This window comes from Melospiza georgiana, chromosome 1 (assembly GCF_028018845.1).
Source record: "Melospiza georgiana isolate bMelGeo1 chromosome 1, bMelGeo1.pri, whole genome shotgun sequence".
Taxonomy (NCBI): Eukaryota; Metazoa; Chordata; class Aves; order Passeriformes; family Passerellidae; genus Melospiza; species Melospiza georgiana.
In genome coordinates, this window is record NC_080430.1 from 28,039,872 (window position 1) to 28,062,630 (window position 22,759).

The following is a 22,759-nucleotide window of genomic DNA, read 5'->3' on the forward strand; positions in this document are numbered from 1 at the left end:
ACTTCTGTCCTCCTCAGGCAATAATATGAGATAGGAACACTCAGTGCAGTGAAAATAGGACAGTCCTAGGGTCACACAGAAGGAAAATAAAATAGACTTTTTATTCTGTGATTTTATGAGTTTTAGACACCAAAGATGTTAGAAAAGGAATTTCAGGACTGTTGAAAATTCCACTTTTGAAACCAAACCCTTAGAACATAAAACCTGACAGGCATGCAATGGTACAGATGTTGCATTTGCTGCTCTCTATGGGTAAGTAGAAAACCAAGGTGTTGAAAATCAGAGGAGTATTGAGACCCAAGTTCATATCAAGCAGTGAAGTGTGATTTGGTTACAAGATCCCAAAGTAACACCTTGAAATAGAAAACATTTGTTTATATGGAACTAGGAGGCCTATGTGCAGCCCTCTTGCCAAGGCAATGGAACAAGAATAAATCACGTACAGATACTGTTTGAAAAAGATCAAAAAGTGATTAAAAAGAGCTCTTGTCTGCAGAGTTTACAACACCCCTCTGGCCCCAGTAGAAACCACCTGGCCCCTGGTTTCACTCCAGGCCTCCACTACCCCAAAAGCACCAATGATATTCTGTATGTTGCCTACACACATATTATTGCCTTTCCTCCAGTTCTTGACTGCATCAAAGGTTGAACAAGTTATCATCTAAGGACCAGTTCTCATCTAGGAGACACAACATAAGCAGGAAAATATAGATACTTTATTGTTCTCTTGAGGAAACTGCCTTCTTCCTATTTCCACTTTAATTTTAAAGCAGCACTGTTACCCACAGAAAGCCTATGTCAAGTTGTACCCTTGTTAAAAAGAAGGGAAAATGTCAAACTGTGATTGTTGTACCAATAACCAGTCTCAGTATCAACAATTGCAGATATCTCAAATAATTCTGCAGAGCTACACCTATCTGTACTATCTGAGATCTGATCAAGTCTTTAAAACAAATAAAAATGGAAAAGGCACTGCCTCCTGGATTTTTGTCTCATGACTTCTTTTGTTACAGAGACATTAATCCAGTGCTGCATCTTCCACTTCAAAGGTGTCATGTACACTATTTCAAGCTGTTGGAAGACGTAATTTTAATGTGATCAAACCTTGCAGACTTTGTGCATTCTTCAGTAATTAATCTGCATATAATATATATATATATCATAGTAACTGTAGGCAAGCATTACACCCAACACCGACAGCACATCACACATCAACATGTGAATTCATTTAACAAAAACATATGAAAGAGAGGGTAGAAAGAAGTAAAAGAGACTTCTGATGGGGCAAGAAGCACCTATGCTTGGTCATTTGTGTAAAGGAATGGTAAATACATGTCCTGCACGATGACATGAGAGACTAAGAAAAATATGCACCTTCATGTAAAGGGAAAAAAGTGAAAACTTCATGGGTATCTTCATTTAAGAATCAGCAGTCATCACACTGTTCAATGCAGAATTTACAGATACAACAACATCTTAGCCCACGGTGGGCAGTATCACAAGATCACAAGGCATCTTTGAATATGAAAATCACAGAATGGGTGAGGCTGGAAGGGACCACAGTGGGTCCAACCTCCCCACCTAAACAAGGTCATCCCAGAGCACACAGGACAGGATTGCATCCAGACAGTTCTTGAATATCTCCAGTGAGGGAGACTCCACAGCCCCCCTGGACAGTCTGTTCCAGTGTATGGTCACCTGCACAGTAAAGAAATTCCTCCTTGTATTCAGATGGAACTCCCTGTGCAACGGTTTCTGCCCATTGCTTCTTGTTTTATTGCTTGGCAACAATGAGAAGAGCCTTCTTCCAGTCTTGACAACTCCCCTTCAGATTAAATTCAATAATATTCAGCAAAATTCTGAAGCAAATCATAAAAGTTAAGGCACAATAAAAATGGCATTTGAGAAACTCGCAGAAGTTAAGTGCAGCTGTGTAGAACCTGAAGCAAACAACAGGTCATTGCAAGTGAAATCAGTTAAATCAGAGAAAGGAAATTACTCATTAACAAAACATGCCATTAACATCTTTTCAGCATAAACAGTTCAACACTTGGCAGTCTGTGTCTGCCCCACACCAATATAATGACCAGTCCCCAGTTTCACAACTTCTCTTCCATGAGTGGCTAAAAGCTGCTGCTGTCTAGCTCAGATCATCAACCAGATCCGCACCATGACTCAACACTGGGAATCTTGCTGTTTCATCACTTTGCTTTAGTTTATGCTAAAAAGCCAAGATGGCTTTCCCAGTGACCACACAAAATGAACCAAGCGTGTATTTGTAATTGAATAAAATGGTCTGCATAGAATGGAATGAGAAAGTTTGGTGAGAAACCTAGTTCACTCACTTGAAGGTATAATCAACTATTGCTCATTAAAATGTGATTCAGAACGCTGAAGATCCATTAAACACACCAGAACATCAAATACCCATTCTCTCAAAAGATCAAAAAAAGTAACAAAAGCCAAAATTTCAAAGTTGTTTCAGCTGGAGCAGTAAAAATGACTCAGTGATGGCACCCATCTCACAGGATGGGTGGAAATTAGAAGGGACCTCTGGAGATAACTTTTGGCTCAACTTCCCTGCTCAAAGCAGATTATTCACAACACTGTATATGTTGAATCAAAGATAACTAAACCCCCAAATGGTTAAACTGAGAATTGCAATAACCTCAGATTTTTATGGCAGTAGACTGGAGGATGGTAGTAAACAGGAAATCAGGTCCTCTGAGAGCTTTTCAAGGATTGAAAGCAAACACTTGAAATTTGAATTAGAACACTCCTGCCCTCTTTCCAACAAAACAACAACAACAAAAAAAAAAACCCCTTCAAACCCCATAAATATAAGAAAACATAAAAAGAAAACTATTATTATATAAAACAAAGCATGCCTCCACTCAAACCTCATAGTCATTGCACATTATTGTCAAGGGCATCCTTAAGAAAACATAATGCAGTAAAGCAGTATAGAAGACACAAAGTAGACATTATTTCAAAAACCTTTAGAAATAAAAACAAGACAGATGCAAGTCATGAACAGCACTTAGAAAAGCTGATGACAGACTAAATTCAATACAAAAATAGCATGGTTCTCAAAAAATGGACATAAGAGGTCCCAGAAGGCCTATAATCCAGCTAATTGCCTTGACAAAGTCTCAGACACATTCTCCTGACCTCTCTCATTCACAGAAGGAGAAGGAAAATATCATCTCAAGTGCATGAGCTCACTACTGTTCAGTTTTGTTTATCTCTCTGATACTTTAGCTGAACTCTGTACCTCTTGTACTACATGTCACTTCAGACCACTGACCAGCAGTTCTTCCAGTTCACTTTCTCAATCCTCCCACGACTGGAGGGAGGGAAAACAAAAGAATTCAATACACAGCTGAAAAAAAGAGCGCAAAAATTTAATTTGGAGCCAAACACAGATGCAGTGTCTTATTCACTGCATCTTGCCTTTCATCATCTGAAAAGAGCCACTCTTGTTTTTCATTACTTGTTTTTCATCTTGTTTCCATTTCATCACTGATGTTATGGCTGCAGTATTTCTTACTGTAGGCAAAACAGGCGAGAGATGTCACAGAAGAAAAGATGAAGGGAAGAGCTAGCTCTTCATCAGGCAAAGTAATTGGATCATACCTGTCCTACACAAAAGTTTCTTAAGAGCAGTCTTTGCCAGGAAGGGAAAAGGGGGTGAAGACAAAAGCCAAGACAGTTTCCTTGGTGCTGGTTTAGCTGACATTACTTCAAAGCACGAGTACCATGTGCAAAGTAAGTGGAGTTAAGTCCATAGCAAACTGATTGCATGTGTCCTTAAGTAGTAGTTCACCAGAATTATTATTATCTTCAAACTATGTTACCGTTTTAACATTTTTAAATACAATCCATTACACTGTTAAATGGAGACATAATAAAATGCTGGAGAGTTTATTCTGCTGATGCCTAGCAACTTAGGGTAAATGTGAAATGCTTTATGAAAATGTTATATTATTACTGTGCCTTTCCATAAACCTGTGCATATATATCACCTCTTTTTAAGTGTGTGTTGAACATTTACAGATCTGTAATGGAACTGTAAATTGGTTTTGTCAACAGTTTAAAGGGAAAAAAGGTCACTGTCATTGTGTAACCCATCTTGCAGTTAGAAGTGAAAGTTGCAAAGGATTTTCCCTTCTTCAGATTTCTCTTTCTAGTGTTATTGGAAAGCTTGTCTTCTTGTTTAAATGAATTTCCTTTTAATCTCCTCTCTGAGCAGCTGGATAGATGGAGCCTCTTAAAAAATTCAGGATATCACTGTAATTGTAAATTGATCTGCTTCTGTGGCAGAAAGCAGTGTCCCTCCATCTAGGAAAGAGACTGTCTTCTCCAAGTTATTTTTCAGACAAATGATTAATTTGCAATCTCTCCTATTATTGTATTATCCTTCAATGGAAAAACACATTTTAAACAAATCTACTACTTTTTGGGTTGTTTTGTTCCTGGCAACATACAGGAAAGTAAGGTAACTGCCAAAGCCAATGTGAAATATTTCCCAGTCAGAAATTTTTAAATTTCCTAAATGAGAGTTTGATTTTACTTACATATGAACTGCAACTCTATCAAGACAACTAAAATGCACATATTCATCACTGCTTAAGTCCTGAATTAATGTAATATATTAATAGACACAAGAAAATTCCCCACTGATTTTTAATGCAGAGTTAAGTTTGAAACACTGTTATGACTATGCAATCTTTAAAACAGACACGTAACTCATTAGGATCAAAGTAGAGGAAATTATCCATCTACTGTGGTGCTGAATCCACACAGCCTATTTGCCTTTGGCTCTTTGGTTATGAGATCTGGCATCACTTGGATTATTTCACCTAATCCATCATTAGCTTTCCCGTGTCCTATATACCATGGAATAAACCTAAATTTAACAAACCCAACTCCCCATCAATTACCACACTGAATATATTACATGTCAGCACAGGACACAAAGATTAGATGTGCTGAATCACATATTTCTTTGTGAAAATTCAGTATGTTTAGAGCACTTTTAACGATGCTGACTCCAATTGTAATAATTGTTCCTTCTCACTGATGACAGGCACTAATGCTCTGACCTTTATGTACAACACAGAGCTGCTAAACAGATTTAAAAACATATAAGAGATCCCAGTAACAGTGGCACGGACTAAAACGTGAAGTTTTTTTAATTGCAATATGTGCCTGGATGGTGGAATCCCGTAAGATGACCTATTTTCCCCCTATAATCCTGCCAGCAAACATTAGTTATTTTAGATTAACTTTCTCCCTCCACATACACAAAGCACACAAAAAGGTCACTACTTACAACAAAAAACTCAACACGCTGCTGCTGCTGCGTTATCACCCTGACTTACCGGTCTTCCACAAATACACGGACGAAGTTTGGAATTCACTTTGCGCACGGGTGTCCCAGCTCTCCAGCAGCAGCAGCAGCAGCAGCACGCCGAGAGCTGCCCCCGGCCCGCGGGGCGCAGCGCTGCCCTCGCTCAGCCCCATGCCGCCCGCCCGCCCGCAGCCGCTGCGGAGCCGCCGCCGAACCTTCCGCACACGAGCCGCCCTCCTCAGAATCTCCTCGCGGGCAGAAAGGGACCGCAAGGCTCTCTCCCGCCGCTGTGCATGGCAGTGGGGAAGGAGAAGCTGTTTAACGCCAGGGAACAATAGAGTCCGCGCTGGCTCCGGCTGCCGCCGCTGCTGCAGCTCCCCGTGCCGGTATGGTCGCTGCTCCACGCTCTTCCATTCAGCGCTTATAGCAGTTTTCCATCAGCTAAAAGCGAGACAGCTGTCCGCAGGGGGCTCCAGCTGACTGAGCAGGTTATCTTGCTCTGGGAGGCAGCAGCAGTCATTTACACCAGCTGGAGAGAGTGAGAGACAGAGAAACAAGGATGAGGAGAAACACAAATAGCCCAGCGCTGTAATCTCAGTGCAGAGAGTGACTGCAAAAGGCTGGCTTCCCAGACACGTCTCTCCCAGGAATATCCCAAATGATACACGCTAAGAAGAAAAGAAGAAATCATCATCAGACATGCTTCAGAAACACAAGTCATTCCACCAGAACAGATATAAACAGAACAATATATAACAATTAAGAGAGCATCAGACATTTGTCCTGGTAATACCGTGTACGCTGCATTAACCATTTTGTAAACAACAAAAAAATAAGTGATTACACATGCATTGAACAGACAATTAAGACCATATGAAGGCAAATTGAAGAAAATCTAGAAAAAAAATTAAAAGCACTACCTTGTCTTGCATATATTTATCAAATCTATTTCAGGTAACGGCATACAGCTATCTGCTCTGAGCAAAGATTAATATGTGTGTATGATAATGTGTATGTATGTGTAAGCCCATCACTTCTGTGGTAGATGAAGTGTGCACATAATATATAACACAAGATAACATCCTTTCTTATCCAGCAAGTATGTACACATATATACATGCATAAACGTCAACTGTGTAATTTAAAATAATTTGAAGATCAAGTTATCAATCATTTTACATATGAAAGTATGCAGGCTACATTAGGCTGTCAAGATGGTACAAAAACGTGGAGAGAGACAAAGCTTTTTAAATAGGGATCTTTATCTCTCCCACCCACTAAGCAGTGAACAGACACTGTAACAAGCCTAAAGATTGGGCTTCTGACACCTATAAACTGGGAAGCAAATTAGGAATTTTAAAGAAAACCAATATTATATTCAGAAAGTTACATTAAAAATGCAAACAAAAAATACACAGGAAGAGCACAGGACCCAGAGTTGAAAAATGATGGAGCTATTGTTGTTTAAAGAAGAAACCTTCAGTCAAGCTCTCTTGGGACGCCTGTCATTTTGCACAGCCTTCCCAGACTCAGCCTTTTCACATGCATTAGATTAAAATCAGTTGTGATCAAATAATTCCCAAGTCCTTGCCTGTTTAAATATTCTGACATCAGAGCAAATTAGCAATGTTGAAGGTTGCAAATTCGTCTTTGTTTACTTTCCACTCTGTTACGCCTCTAAGAGGGAATTAAAGGCTCAGGGAGCTATAGCACCATGAGGCTGTGATTAAGAGAGATAAGCAAGTGTGGATTACTGTTCCTCAGCTGTTGAAAAACAGGCAACAATCAGGAGATTATAGGTTGATAAGGGATACATAGAAAGCCATGATCTTAACAAATTTATAGCATCCTGATCCAGAACTTGTACCCTCAGCTAAAAGCACTTCAGGAGATACATTTTATTCACTTCTACATCATGCTGCATTAGCTTTAGAAAGCATGGTTTCCTCTTCAGCTTTTGCCTTGGACTAGAGAGAACATTAATATAAACCAAAATTTTTTCTGAGTTCGTTGATTTACATCAATTTTAAAGCTACATCTGTGTTTAAGTTAATCACACACCCACATTATTTAACAGGCTGTGCAGAGGGACTTAAGAATATTCAACATAATAAAAACAATGCCAGCTTCACAATTTATGAAAAGTAGGATTCAGAATCTAAGGGTTTGAAGAAGTTTTAAAAACCTCAGGAAATCTACAACAATAGCTGTATTTACTTGCGTACTTAAAACATAGGTAGCTTATATATTCCTTTGAAAAATTAAGAGTAAGCATTGGCTTTTTAGCCAGAGCTATGCATGAGAGGAAGACTCAAGTTTATAGAGAGACTGGGGGGAAAGGCACCCTTTTCAGAGTTATTAAATACAATGGATTCTATCTGGAATTTTTAATGAATGTGTAAAGAAAGCCTCTGAGAATATTTTGTACGTGACTCAGATCATCTGGAAACATCATCAGGGAACAGATCACCCATGTAGTTGGCACAATGAATCAAAGTGGGTTTTGACAGCAGAACAAAGCAGCATCATGAGAGAGGGTAAGGACATGTACACAAACACTCAAATATTTTCTTATATTTGTGCAACTATAGAATTCCATATTTCAAAACCATTAAATATAGAATATCAAAGTAAAATATTTTCACACTACTTTTTATGGTTTTACCATTTTATCAGTCACAAAATCAATGAACCACAAAAGAATAATTCCACTTTTTTTTTTTTTTTTTTTTGTCAGAAGATATAATGAATTAAAACTGTTCAGAAATAGGTCGCAGAGACAAAATGGAAGGAATATTTATTATTCAAAAGTATTTGTGTGTCTGGAAAAAAAGAGGATTTCTGAAGAGCTGGTTTTGGGACTCAGTCGTTTATGCCTTACATGCAGTCATTTTCTACTCAGGATGGGGAAAGGCCAGTGATTCCCCAGGCCAAAGAGCAGGCTGGGGTCTGAAGACACAAACACCACCAACAACCTCCCCAACCTATCTGCAGGAAGTAGACTGCTCAAACAAGAGGGAATATATCCTGATTTTAAGTTTCAGTGGCTGTCAGCATGCCTTTCTGGGAATGCTGTTGTTAGCCATTTCCAGTGTACCTGATTCCCTATTATCCTCTCCCATTTGCTACAGTGAACATGGACCCTCCCTCCAGTAAACAATGCACTATTTCCAGCCTACTGGTAATCTTCTAATACATACTTAACAATCATAATTTATCAGTTGTTTATGGCTTAGACATTCCCAAATAAGTGGTTAAGTATTTCTGAGAAGAAGCTTCTAGATAAAGCATAGAAATGAGTTACAATTGACATTAGTATGCATATCACAAACTTAATAGTGCAATTGTTGCTCCTTAGAGCACCAACATGTGAGTCTGAAGAGATCCAATTATATATTTAGACTTAGAGGTGGCACTTGGGGTTATGGTTTAGTGGTGGACTAGGCAGAGATAGGTCAGTGGCTGAACTCCATGATCTTAAACATCTTTTCCAAACTAAATAATCCTATTATTTTATTTGAGGCAAAACAGCTACAAGAAGTCTGTAAATTACTCAAACAAATAATTGAAAACTTAGCACCTTTTCATTTCTCTTCAAAAAGTATGACTAACCTCAAAGACCTTTATGAAAATGACAAAGTGTTATTCATTAAATATTCTGATAACTTTGCTCACATTTCCTAGCATTAAAGAGTTAGAGGATGACAAAATAAGCATGAAATACCTTTTATTTTTTGGAGAGGGAAATTATAAGATACATATTTCAATATAGAATCCGGCTGGCAGTATTCCTCTGCTACCAGGCAGTCCCATGCTCACACCCTTCTCTTTATGAAAAGCCATGAATCAAAGCTTCAGGATCATATTATCTTATATCCTGATGATGTTGTATTTCTACACATAGTAAGGTCAAAAAGCATGCAAAGATTACTAAATATATACACACATTTGTTGCTAGAGTAAGCAATACACAACAAAGAGCAATGCTCAGCACCACTTTCTTCTGCCTTCAATTTCAGACTGGTCAAAACAGAAACCTTTAGAGAAGTTTCAGGCAATTTTTATAGATCTATATAAGATGTTTTACAAACTCTACAACTGCACTCCACTAAACCATCTCTGCTGCATGAGTACTAGACTAGTACAAAAAAATCCTCCAGAATGAATACTAGAATAGCCTAAATTCTAGAGAGTGAAAAAATGTTTTATTTCTTGTACAGAAAAGTGAAAGTCCTCTTCATCTGAACTGTGCTAGTTTTGATTGATCTCCAAGACCTTTCCTCCTCTCTTAGGTATGAAAATAACAAATATTGCCAAAAACAACTAGGTCACCTATCTCGTATTCATTTAGCTCTATGGTTATAAGGAGTTTATTGTAGCCAATGCCCACTGGATAATAGAGTAGCAAATATTTCTGATTAGTATTCTAAATTTGAAACATGCTAATCTGGTTCTGTTGCCATATGAGGTAGGATGTCCTTGGATATATCCATTTCATGGGATGCAGTGACATGGTTGCCCCACTAACTTTTAGAGAAGTTAGGAAGGTACAGTGTATTCCCTTACATGTGTATTTCCTTGTAATATCCATGATCTAATTAATTCACATAATAGTCAAAAGAAGCTTTTGTTCTCTTCATTCCCTGACAAACTCACAGGTCAAAAATTCTAGTTCTGCACTGTGTGAGAGCCTGACATTCATGAAGATATTTTACTACAGCTGCAAGCATATTGTAATCATTCTCTTCAGATGGGACCTAGAAGAACTTTGTTAGATATTGACTACTTCAGGATGGAATAAGCTGCAGAGGGCTCTTTTAATCTTTGCTGCACAGCATTAAGAACTCTTTACCAGATTCAGAAGGAGTCTCTTACTTTTCTTTATATCAATGCTAAGGATCCTAGTCAGGGAAGCCACAAAAATATGCTAAAAATAAAAAAAAAATTATGCTAATTTTTCAAAATATGCCTGCTCCAGTCTTTAAGTCCAAAATTGCACATGCTGCACAAAACTTGCAGCCAAAGTTATTGTTTAGGAATCCTAAACATATGGCCTCTAGGTGTCACACTCGACCACGTCATGCTATTGGAAATTTCTATTTTGCTTTCAAAGCAGGTAAGAGGTCTTGATTTTACCCTTTCAGGGGTTTTATGCCACATCCCCTTTGTAAACTTGCAATTTTTAAACAAACAAGCAAAAGCCACCCAGCTTCTTTCATACAAGTAGTACAATTATTTATGGTTTCCCCCAGAACAACTGTTTTTGCAAATATTAGAGGTATCACAATGCCTGTCTGTTAAATTTGTTTCATTCTCTTAGATCATGGATTTGGAGAACAAACTATAAACTTTAAGAGTTATATGTGTGAGCTGCAGAGAAGTAAGAAAGCATTACATGTACAAAGTGACTGGAGTATATTAATAATGCACACAAACTCTTCAGTGTTTCCTGATTACTACAAAAGAATTGCCACAAGACAGTTATTTTTGAAAAATTATTGAAGATTCTACTTACATGAATGATTAGAAACATCTCATCATCTAGTTCTGGTTTTATAAATTCTTTGCTTTTTTTAAGTTAAGATAGCAATTCTTGGACTGATATATGTTTTTTTAATGATTTATTGTTTCATTATACTGGAGGGTGAAGGGTGGTGTTTGTTTGGTTTTTAATCTATTTCATACCTAGACATTTTTCTAGCCATTCTTTCATTGGTATAGGGTGGGTTTTTCAATCAAAAAAACCATAAATGTAGGCAAAAAAATCAACATCCTTGGCATGAAATAGTCACAGAAAACAAGTATTCTTTGTAAGGAGAGCACACTGAGGTACAGCCTGGAATTATGTCTCGAACTGCTTGTTGGGAGATCAAGCTAGAAGAATTCAAGTAAGAAATCAATGAATTTATCAAGGAGGCCACTCAGCTTTGGATCAAGATACATGATGAAAAACTGTATTTACCATCTTTGTTTTCAAGAAAAATGTTCGTTTTGACTTGGTAATGTAACCAAAGTTTACTGGGCTAAACAGATCAATATCATGGTGAAATGCAATGGTCCAAGAACTGAAGAAAGTCAGATTAAACTGCCTAATTTTACTTTCTGGCTTTAAACTGTGAATAAATATTGTCCTTTCTGCTCAGATTACATTGACTTCAATGCCAACCACATAAAGAAGATCCTATCCAAAGATGAGAACTGACTGGGAAGATCAAATCTGGCTCCATTACTTTTTCTGCCTTAATAAAAAAGGGCAAAAAAACCACACGAGGAAGTGGTGAGATTTTCACTTAAAAACTTTTGGTAACCCCTGTTTTGGGGAAAAAACTTAACTTCATTTGTGCTGGCAATGATCAGTGTGCTCTTCCCATCACAACCTCCAAAGGGAAGCCTGCACAACCTAGAACCTCCTCCATAACTGTGATCCCAGTCTGCAGTTGCTTCAGAGTGCTGAGGGGAAACAAAATAAGATTGGGTACAAAAGTGGAAGATAATGGTGGCCTCTAAGTCACTAGGATAGAAAGCTTGGAAAATAGCGATAGGAAGAGCCAAGAAAACAGGCTGAAATCAGGATAAGAAACCTAACTGGAGGGAAAAAAAAAGACTGCAAGGAAGTAGGGACAACCAGAATTTGTGAGGGTGTGCTATAGACTGTTTATTCTTTTAATGCATTAGTCCTGTATCTATATAGTTTGTATAGGTATGTGAAGACTGCACACAGAACGGAGCGTTTTTAATCTAACTTTAGTTACTTCAGTTTTAGAGGGCCCAATAGGGACTTCACTAATGGACAAAACAAACCAACTCAGCTGACCATAATTGCCATTTGCTTTTTAATCCAAGCCCATTATACTAGATTTTCCAAGAGGTAACCAAAATACAATATTTTAATGGATCTTTCCAAGTCAAATCTGTTCCTCCGGTGTGTGCATGTACTTTTGAAATTTGTGTTCAATGGGAACAGCTAGCCCCCATGTCTAGCATGAACTTAGACTGAAAATAAATGTTTGTCTAGACAACAGGCTCACTGGAGAAAAACAGTGGTTAAAACTCATAGTTTTAAATGCAAATAAGTAAAATTATTCACAGGACCTGAAGAGCAGGCAGGGAGATTTCAAAGACACAATAGAGAGGTAAGTACTGAAATCCCTGGCAAAAGGGGAACAGAAAGAGAATGAAATAAACAAAGAAAATCAGTGCCCATTATTGTGTTTGAAAATCCTCTCAAGGGAGGGCTTAGTAATATGCACATACCAAATCACCTTAAACAAAAGCCACCTTCAGTCAATTTTAAAGCTTTTCCTTATTAAAATCCTATTGATTGATCATTCTTCATCTAAATGTCTGACAAGCCAATTTCCATTTTCAAGGAGGGAAATGTTGGTCTTCTTTTCAGGCCATAAATCACTCAAACATTCTGTTATCAATTCTCAAATTAGTTAGGTAATACAAATTAATAAGAAAATTAAACAAGGCTGATTTCTTTAGTGAGTTGTTTCATTGGTGCAGCTTTTTTTAACTTAACCAATACATTCAGTGGTTTCCAGAAATGCATAGACTCAGTAGTAGTGACAAATACAGTATAGGTGGAAATAGCTTTTAAAAACTTGTTAACTTCTTAAGAGTCTTAATTTAGCTTGCCAAAAGTACAGCTGTGTGTTTTGTGCTGGCTTCAACAGAACAGTAATCAAGAGGAATGTAACTTTAGTAAACTGATTAATGTATCTCACACCATTCGGACACAGAGTAAGTTGGTGTGAGATTTAAACCAGAATCGTAGGTTATAATTAAAGTTACAGCCCTAAATATGTTATCTCAAAATAAATCCTGTAATACTATACTAATACTCTGTAATACTATCTAAAACTTCACAAGTCTGTTCCACCTATCATACTTGCATTATATGGTAGTTGCTTTAACTGGGAGATGGAAGGCAAATCTGTTCCTACTGATCCATCTTACCATTGAAAACTATAGGTCACTCATCAAAGTCAACTCTGGAGCAAACTACAATGCAAAAAGTAAGTCTAAATAAGGAAGGTCACAAAGTTAGCAAATTCTAAGGGCATATTAATCAAAGCAAGTTATCATTTCAGAACACACAGACTTCAAAATTCTGAGTTATGATAACAAAAACTCCCATTTCCCTAAGTGCTGCCTTTTCTTCCCCTTCTGCTGCTGGGCACCATCCTCAACTCCAATTCATTACAGCAATATTTCTATGGCAAAATAAAGCAAGTAGCCAACCTGTGCACCAAGGTACCTGATACCACAACCACATATAACTTAATTTTCTGCATATACATCACAATGCATTTAATACATTCTGTGTGCTGCTGAAAAATGTATCCTAAATTATCAGCATTAGCATTACAACTAAAGCCTCATTAAAAGGGATCAAACCAAGCTTAAGGTGATGTGACATTTTCAGGATGGGAAAAACCTTCATAAAATTGGCAACATTCCTTTTCGCTGTGATGACAAAAGACAATATAACGTGGTTTCTCCAATCATTATTACATTTGGGTATCTGAAAATAGGATTAAAAGTTTTCCAATTAACTGTTGGTGTGAGCTCTGGTACTTCCACAGGTTTTTCCCATGAGATTCAAAGCCACCCTTGGTCTAAATAACCAACAGTGGCATACACTCCCTGCAGAATTATGACAGCTTCATTTGATATACTACTCATTGAAGGAAGAAATGATGTGGAGGAGATTCTCAGTGACTGAACTATTATTGAAATATTATAGAAACTTGCAAAGCAGTTGTCTTTAGATCAGCATGCAGTTCAGTTGTTAACATCCAGTTAGATGAATAGAGCCCGATTTCCCTGGGACAAGGAAATTTAATTTACACAGATAAACTGAGGTGGAGAGCATTAAAAATTCGAAGCATGACTTTGAAACCACCATGGCAATGCTTGAATGATGCTGAGTTCAGGTAAATAGATAGACATGATTTACCAGGGCAAAAAAAAAAAAAATACATCATGTATATACCAGAAGTCAAACTTCACATAAAAACCTACTTCCTAGATGTATCAATAGGAAAAAAATAAGTCGTTATGCTTTGACATTAATGATTTAAATACACATATTAAAATTCATATGTTAACTAGATACTAACACAATTTATGTCAGCTTAAATTCTCTTAGCCTCCATATATAAATACAGATACAACACACAACTTCAGTTGTCTGGCTGATATATCAGTGCCTAAGTATAAGGTTACTTTTCTAAGACATCCTACACAGTGAAAAGAAAATAGCAAATTTTGCAATATGTTGCTAAAGTACTCTCACCACCAGGTCCACCTCCACCCACTTCCTGCAGACACTTCTACATATGCTCAAATATTAATTTCTCCATCAGACAGATTGGTTCAGAGGGATTTTCAATCCTTAAATATGTACAAAACATACTACTATAATATTACTATTTAGTATTTTTCCTTATCAACTTCAAAACCAAATAATTCAGACTTTTGCATGAATTTGAAGATAAGAAAAAATATATTCTGCTTCCTCCAAGGTCAGTTAGAAAACAATTATAAGGAACCATCTTTGGAAACCTTGGAGGATAACTGAATGTTAAATCCCCAGATCATTGTAGTCCTTCCTTCTTTCTACAGATATACAAGAATAACCATAAGATATGTAGAAGTTTGCCCAAATCTGATTATTGTACATGGTCTTATCTAAAGGAAGTTAAATATCTTATGGTCTCTGATTGCATCTTGAATACTGAAACTCACTGAATAGCAGGATACATTGTACAGGAGGGTGCAATTCAATAAATTCATCTCCTGTAAAGCTACAGGGTTGCCATAGCAAAGTAATATACTGACAGGATTCAGGAAAGAACCATTATGTCAAACACTTTAAACATGCATATGCCTACACCAAATCCCCTCTCTGTCAATAAGTGGTTGACTGGCAGTCAAAAAAAATGCTTGATTTCCAACCTTGTGAATCAAATTTTTTTCCTTTAATATAAAACTTAACTATATTGAGTTATTTGATTGCAGTGGTCTCTGAGAAAGATTATTCTTGATTTGCAGATAGGCAGTTTGACAGGGCTTCCTCTAAACTCCCAATGCTTAATTTTTATATCTGAAAGGACTGGTGAAGTACAATAAAGGTTCCTTGCTTCTGTTAAGAGTCCAGGCTTCTGACTTCATATTCTAAGTCTTCTAAGTGAATACATAATTTTGACACAGGGAAGAACCACACACCTTGAATCTTTGGTGGAAAAGAGGAAAAAAATCTTCCAATCTCTCTTGCATGTATGCACAATGAAAATTGCTATTATCTTTGATTAGGACAAAATATCTTCTTTCCACCAAACTTTTAAAATTATCAAGAACATCTATTACTGGGAGGTTTTCACAGGGCTGTCTTTGTAAGGAATTCTACAGAAAGACAAATAATTGAAATGTTAATAGAGAATGGCATTTTCACTACATTCACGGTTGGTACATAATTCAGAAATCCACTCTCATTTTTTTTCCCCATTTGAAAAAAAAATTTGCAATAATTCCCTTTCTCTTCTGTGTTTCATATTCTATTTCAGGTTCCCATGCTTATGCTAATCTGTAATTTCAAGTAGTGATCTTCACACAATATCATAATGAAACAATCAAAAATTAGTTTCTTTGGCTTTGTATAATGGAATACAGAAGACTCTATTCATTTGATTTCAGAATGGATCATTAGCCACTGTATTCTTAAACCATTTAAGAGAAATAATTTGAAATCAAACAATAAATAAACCTAATGCGTACCTCTAAGCAGAAAGTAATTAAAACAGATAGCAAACATTTGCTTTATTGTTTCTTTCCCCCCCCTAAATTATAATTTTTGCAACAGTTCTTAAAAGGCTTTCACTTAAACTGCACTGCAAAAAATGAGATCATATTCATTGTATGCTCTTCATTAACTCAACTGATGGTGTTTTAATTCCTACAACATACAGAGTCTGATGTTCTTTTTGTAATTTGACATAGCTAGAGTGTGCTGAGAATAATTAGCTTCACTATCACAGAACAAATGGTTTCTTTGCAAAGCACACACACCATTTTTTAACAAAGATTATTGGAAAACTTTGAAGGTATTTTTTTTCTTACACAGAAACAACTCTTTCATTATTAATTAACTTTTCTGTATCCTGATTTTCCCTAATGAACTAAAAATCCATGTTCTATCTGCTGGTAAACACTAAGAACTAAAAGATAAGAAATGACACAGCACAAGTGTTATGTCTGCTCTACTGAAACACATTGGATTATAAACAGTAAATGCAATTTAAAAGACTAAGGATTAATCAGAGAGACAACAGCAAGGAAATCCATTACAATTTACCAATTCATTACAATTGCATTACAGATTATTAAACTATGATGGCATATTGCCTATGATTCCCCATAAAAAGCCAAACACCTATAGTTTGGTGAACATACTATGTTAACATATGTAGGTATATAAAAGAAGTTAAACATTTACAATATTCAAAAACATTGTTCTACTCAGTCTATTCTCAGAACTACAATATGGTTTCCATGTGGCATCTGGAAACATGCTTTATGTTAAAATGTTATGAACATCAGTACAGGCCATGGATCAGCAAGCATCAGGATAACACCTGACAGTCAGTAAAGGTGCACCTGATGCCACTGTGGGCTGATTTCACTGGTGGTCTGTGGCTGCCTGGCTAGCACACACAAACACACACACACAAACAGATTGTGGGGAAGTACAGGTTAGACATAGGCTCAGTAGCTTGCAGATGCAGAGTGCCCATATTTGGAGAAGTACAGGAGGCTGTCACTAACCCAGTGCCCAAAGCCTGGCTCTGGGACCAGCCAGAGAGAACACTGCCTTCTCTGCTCTCTCCAGGTCAACTGTGCCAAATCACTGCAGTGCTAAGTGGGGATGTGTCAGGTAACTTTCAAGACATGCCTGTTTGTGTTTGCACAAGTGAGATTTCCTGCACAGAGCTCATCCTCCCTTTTTAGTCCACTAACAAATTGAGCACAACAGCACTCTATTGTCTAGAGTTCAACAACTCCTCTCCCCACTACAGCACAGTCAGAATCTTCTCCCCAAATGCTGGTATTTTTTGTTCCCCATGCCAGAATTAACATTTAGCCGTTATGGTATTCTCTAAAAGCCTAAAGCAAGAGAATTAATCCTACAATCCAAGAACAACCACTGGAATATCTCTTATTCCTTATTCCCTACACCAATGATATCCAAGGTGTTTTTGCAGTAGTATCATTAATCTCTTACTGTGATAGCATAACTGTGTAGGCTCCATGAGTTAGACATAATCATTGGCATTTAGGCCAATTACACCTCCTTGAATATCATTCAGATGGGAAAAGGCAGTTACTGTGATCTTCAAAAAAAACCATGCAATGCTAATGTTGCATCCAGAAACGGTAACTAGGGTGGGTTTTTTCTCTTACTAATGAGTATCATCATCATGTGATACAACAATAATCCTAGCCTATTCTCATGAAGTTTCAAATTACCTGGGTAAGAACAAGAGAAAAAACTCCAACAATACATAATGAGAACTATTTATAGAACTGAATAGAACTCCTATGTAAAGAAACAGAAACACCAACATGAACTAGGGACAGTAGATAAACTGAGAGAGTTGAAAATGTTGAGATTTAATCATCTGTATATAAAACTAGCAAACCAAATATCATTTTTCTATAACACCCTGACATTCTACACAGACCAGGTAAGAAGTTTAGAAACAAAACCAGAACATAAACAAAACAACAGCAACAACAAAATCAGAAACAAGACTTCAAAAGCCAACCCAAACCTAAACCAAATGCCTCTAAACCCCAAACCCACCCAGAATATAACCCTGAGGCAAGCACAATGGTGGCAGGTGAGCACAGTCACCCCCTGAGCCAGTCCCTCAGCACGAGGCACTGTCCCACAGCGCTGAGATGAACACTAACCCTCAGCACCTTGGACAGAGGCTCTGGAGAAGCTCTGTTATGTCAAACCCTTTTCTGCTTCTATTTGTTCATTTAATGGAGCCCAAGGACCATCTTGACATCTTACTCCTTATTCTTACATCAACATTTGGCATTTAATACACATGCACAGCTAGTAAAACACAGATGGATTGGGATAAGCTTTAGGTCATCCATTCCTTGGTAAAAACACCAGCAAAGCCTAAAATTAGGCTACAATTTTTTTACACTCATCAGAGAGACACTGTGAAATTATAACCCTTAAAACTTCTTAACTATTTTACAGGAAATAAAATATTGTCTTTGAGATGTAGTCCTGTTGCCCAGTTGCCCACAGAAGTCAAATTATCTCTTTTGCTATTTCTCCTTGATTCGTCAGAAGAAGTCATACTACCAAATGAACACAAAATAAATTCAACAGCCGGATGAAATTAATTAGAATAATAGAAAAATAGAATGTTCAGAGTTTGGAGGGGCACACAAGGAGCACACAGTCCAACTCCTGGTCCAAAAATTGCACCATGTGCAGAAGAGCATTGCCTGAAAGCTTCATGAATTCTGCCTGGTTTGGTGCTGTGTTCACTTTCATGGGGAGCCTGATCCAGTGCCCATCCTCTTGAAAAAGAGCATTTTTCTAATATCCAACTTAAGAAACCCCTTACACAGTGTCCTGCTGTCCCCTTGGGTCCTGCCACTGCTAACCATAGAGAAGAGATCAGTGCTTACCCCTCCAGTTTCCCTCATGAGGATGCTGCAGACCATGATGAGGTACTCATACTTGATAAAAATATATTAACACAGTTGTTTTAGTAGAGGTGAGATAATAGAGTGTATAATATATACACTTCAATCCTGATTAATGTAATAAAATATTATCAAAGTGGTGAGAGTTTATGGAAAGGGAGAACAGAAACCCAAGTAAATACAATATCAGTGATTCTGCCTTTAAAAAACAGAAGAAAAGCCCAGCATTGAAGAACAAGATTGTTTGCAGGGCCTTCCCTTGGATGGCAAAATTTGTCACATTTATAATAAAACATTACACTACTTCTAAGATGAAAGGAAAGGGGGAAAGGGAAAGTTATTATTTTAATAATATGAAACAACTGTGATTTTATTGATTCAGTTTAAATTGTTATTCTTAAAGCCAATGTAAGCACAGCTAAATTTAAACCTCTAATTATCATGTAGATTATACTTAGATGAGACATAGGAGAAATTTTGCTGATGTTCACTACAAGAAATCAATATAAAGCTAAAAAAAATATTTCAAGGATGCTCTTAAAAATAGACTTAAAAACTACTATTTGGATCCACCTGCAGGCCATTTCAGAAAGACTGTAGCTGAGGGGATGAGACAGCAGGGAAACCCATTCAAGCTGATCCAATTTAGATATGCAAATTTTATCTTGTGTGTTTGAAAAGAACATTATGGCACAGGATAATTTGCACCTTGAGTTGCAAAGAATAATATTTCTAATCTAATGAAAACATGCCTCCATTGTTCACTTCCCCTCTCTCCAGGTTCAGGCCAATCTACTGCTCTCCTACCCATTTCAAACTGCCCATGGAATTATTTCTTTTTCCATATTTGAAACAATTCATTAGCACTAAAACAAAATTAAAACAAAACAGCACCAAACCCACAAAACAGAAAAGGGGAAAAAAAGGAAAATAGATATTCAATTTTGTAGTTACCTGGAAAAAAGTAATGTTAAAAGTGTCTGACTGATGAATGATACAACCTACAATAATCATGGGCCTAATGTAATTTCCACTCTAGGGATAAAATGCTAAATGAAACAACTGCAGTTGAAGATCACATGTTTGATATGGTGGACTGATACCTTTTGTTTTGTCTTTATTTTTTCAAATATTGATAGTAGCTTAGTGGTAAACTTTCATAAAAGCTGCACATGTTTTGGGATGTTTCAGTGGGAACACCATTTCTAAATCACAACATTAATAGACACATCAATCCTACTGGAGCACGAGAAAATATGTGAACTACAGTACCAGAACTGTAACTTGTACCTAACTAATACTTATCATTCTAATACAATTCTATAATTTTAAACCCAAAAAGAAATATATTTAAATCACTCAATTCATAAAAATTTAAGTGTAAATTAAAATGTTGAAATCATTGAAAAAAAAAACTTGATTTTTGTGAAATTCACATTTCAGATGTGCCTTTAATTTCAAAGGGGAACAATGCAGTTACACTATGTTAAGAAGCACATTTTGAGGTAAATTGAACATCTTTGTGGAACCTCTCCCACCCCAAACAGGTATAAGACTTATCTGACATTCATCCACTCTGCTCACAGTGGTAATAAAACAACTAACACTAAGTATTACTGAAGGTAACAGTTACAAGTACTTTAGCTATTAACCCAACTATACCTGACAATCCATTAACAAAGGTTAAAAAAGTAAAACAAAGACTTTAGAAAGAAGTTACTTCCAGATTCACTACATACAGCTGGTCAGACTGACAGTTTATTAAAAACATAGCTGGCCAAACTAAAGAGATTGGTAGCAACAGAGATATGGAAGCTTAAATTCCAGGAGTATGTCTGCCTCCATCACACTGTCTCTTAGTTATCTAGTAAAGATTAAAGTAATTTTGTAATATATAAACTTCATAGTTATATTGTAATGACACCATAACTAGAGGTCATGTAAATAAAAATGCCATTAGAAGACAGACCAGCAAATAAATGGTTAATCTGCTGAAAGTGAGCTTAATCGAGGACTCCTCCTCTGCTCTCCATCCAAAACAATTACTGGAATGGCCCCAGTCCTGACATTAGTGGGAGCTGGCACAAACTGTGAATCAGGAAATCAGCACAGGAAAAGTGCAAGACCTACTCTTGTGCCGTCCAAAACAGAAGAGCCACAAAAATAACTCCATAGCAGTAAGCTTGAAGCACCCCATTAAACAGTGCACAAGAATGAGAGTTCTGAGGGTGCTGCTCAGCCACGGCTTGGGGGACAAGGAATGAGCTGAAGGAGCTCAGCAGCAGCAGCAGGCAAGAGTGTGGGCTGTGCTAAAAGAGCCCTCTGTGGGAGGGGGCCTGGAAATGGAAATGCATCAGGAAAACTTCCACTCTCCATCAGATCACAGCTAAACCTGCAGTGTGCTAGAGAGGCTGGACCTTGGCTTTAGAGGAGGTACTGCTCTACCACAAAGTTTCATAGTAATAGTAACCTCATAAAAGATCTCTTTGTTTTGTGCCTGATTCCAAATTGCTACCTTAACCATGGGGAAAGTCTGATAAACATGTAAGGGAAACTGAGAAAATTAAAATACTTTAAATTTGATGAAGCCATTCAGAAATTTTCTAACTGTGAAAGGGCACAGAGGAGCTAAGTTGTAAGAGCACTCCATTTGTATGGGTTGAAGAATTCACTTGACATCCCTTTGAGTCAAAAGCACTTAGCCACACAGTTGCAATAAGAACTACCTTCATCATTCCAGCATCCCTCAACTGTTGTCTTCCTCACCTTCCTCACCTTTGCATTAGATTTTTTTTTTTTTTTAGATTTTTTTTAGATTTTTTTTTTTAGATTTTTTTCAGCTGGGACTTCTGTGGCTGTGATGCAGGATTTTGAACCCAGAAAATGCTTTAGCTAAATTAATAATTTCAAAAACAAAAAAGAAATGTATTTTTTGTGCATGTTAAACTTTATAAAAGATAAAGTTTCCAGATATTTCAGTCAGCACTAGGATTCAGAAACTGCCAAAATAACAAAACATATTTATACAACCTATGAGCTGTATTAGCAAAACATGAAGCTTGCTACATATCACAATTTGCACTTCTTCTATTTAGACACCTCCTATATATAATTTTGTTTATACAATAGGTTAATTCTGTATAGTTTTTATGTTTTTCAAAATCCTATTACAATTAACACTTTCCTTTCCTACTTTAAAAATAGCCCTCCCTTTCCTGTTAAATGTGCTTTCCAAGTAGATTGGAACATTAATTTCCTTTCTATATATCTGTCATAGGGCAAGGGAAGAGTAAGACTCAAGATTTGAAAACAAATCCTTTGACAGGAAACAAACTCCTCAACTGAATTAATAGGTTACTTAAATTTTATTATACCAACTTGTGTAAGTAGCAAAACACCAAACCACAGTTAAGAGGGAGGAAAAGTCTTCTGGGGAAAAAAAAAGTGAGGAAAAAAAATCTTCTTCAAAACAGATTTCACAGATCCACCTATTACATATTAGTGTCTGGTAAAAATAAAAGAAGGAAGGTGGATGTAGAGACAGATTTTCATGAATTCCAACTGTATTCTGTGTTTCAGCATACATCATAAATAAAAAAAGGAAATTCAACACATTCAAAGTGTTTCTAAACAAAGCTTTCATTCACTTCAATCCTCTCTCCT

At 36.9% G+C, this 22,759-nt stretch overlaps 1 protein-coding gene across 1 annotated transcript in view; it reads right to left on the reverse strand.

Annotated features, from left to right (window-relative positions):
- Nucleotides 1–22,759, reverse strand: part of THSD7A (thrombospondin type 1 domain containing 7A) — a 266,483-nt gene that overhangs the window by 183,116 nt on the left and 60,608 nt on the right. Inside the window, exon 3 of the mRNA XM_058019397.1 lies at nt 5,385–5,882. Within this exon, the coding sequence (XP_057875380.1) occupies nt 5,385–5,526 (142 nt within the window). The 5' untranslated portion in view covers nt 5,527–5,882. The remainder of the gene's footprint in view (nt 1–5,384; nt 5,883–22,759) is intronic.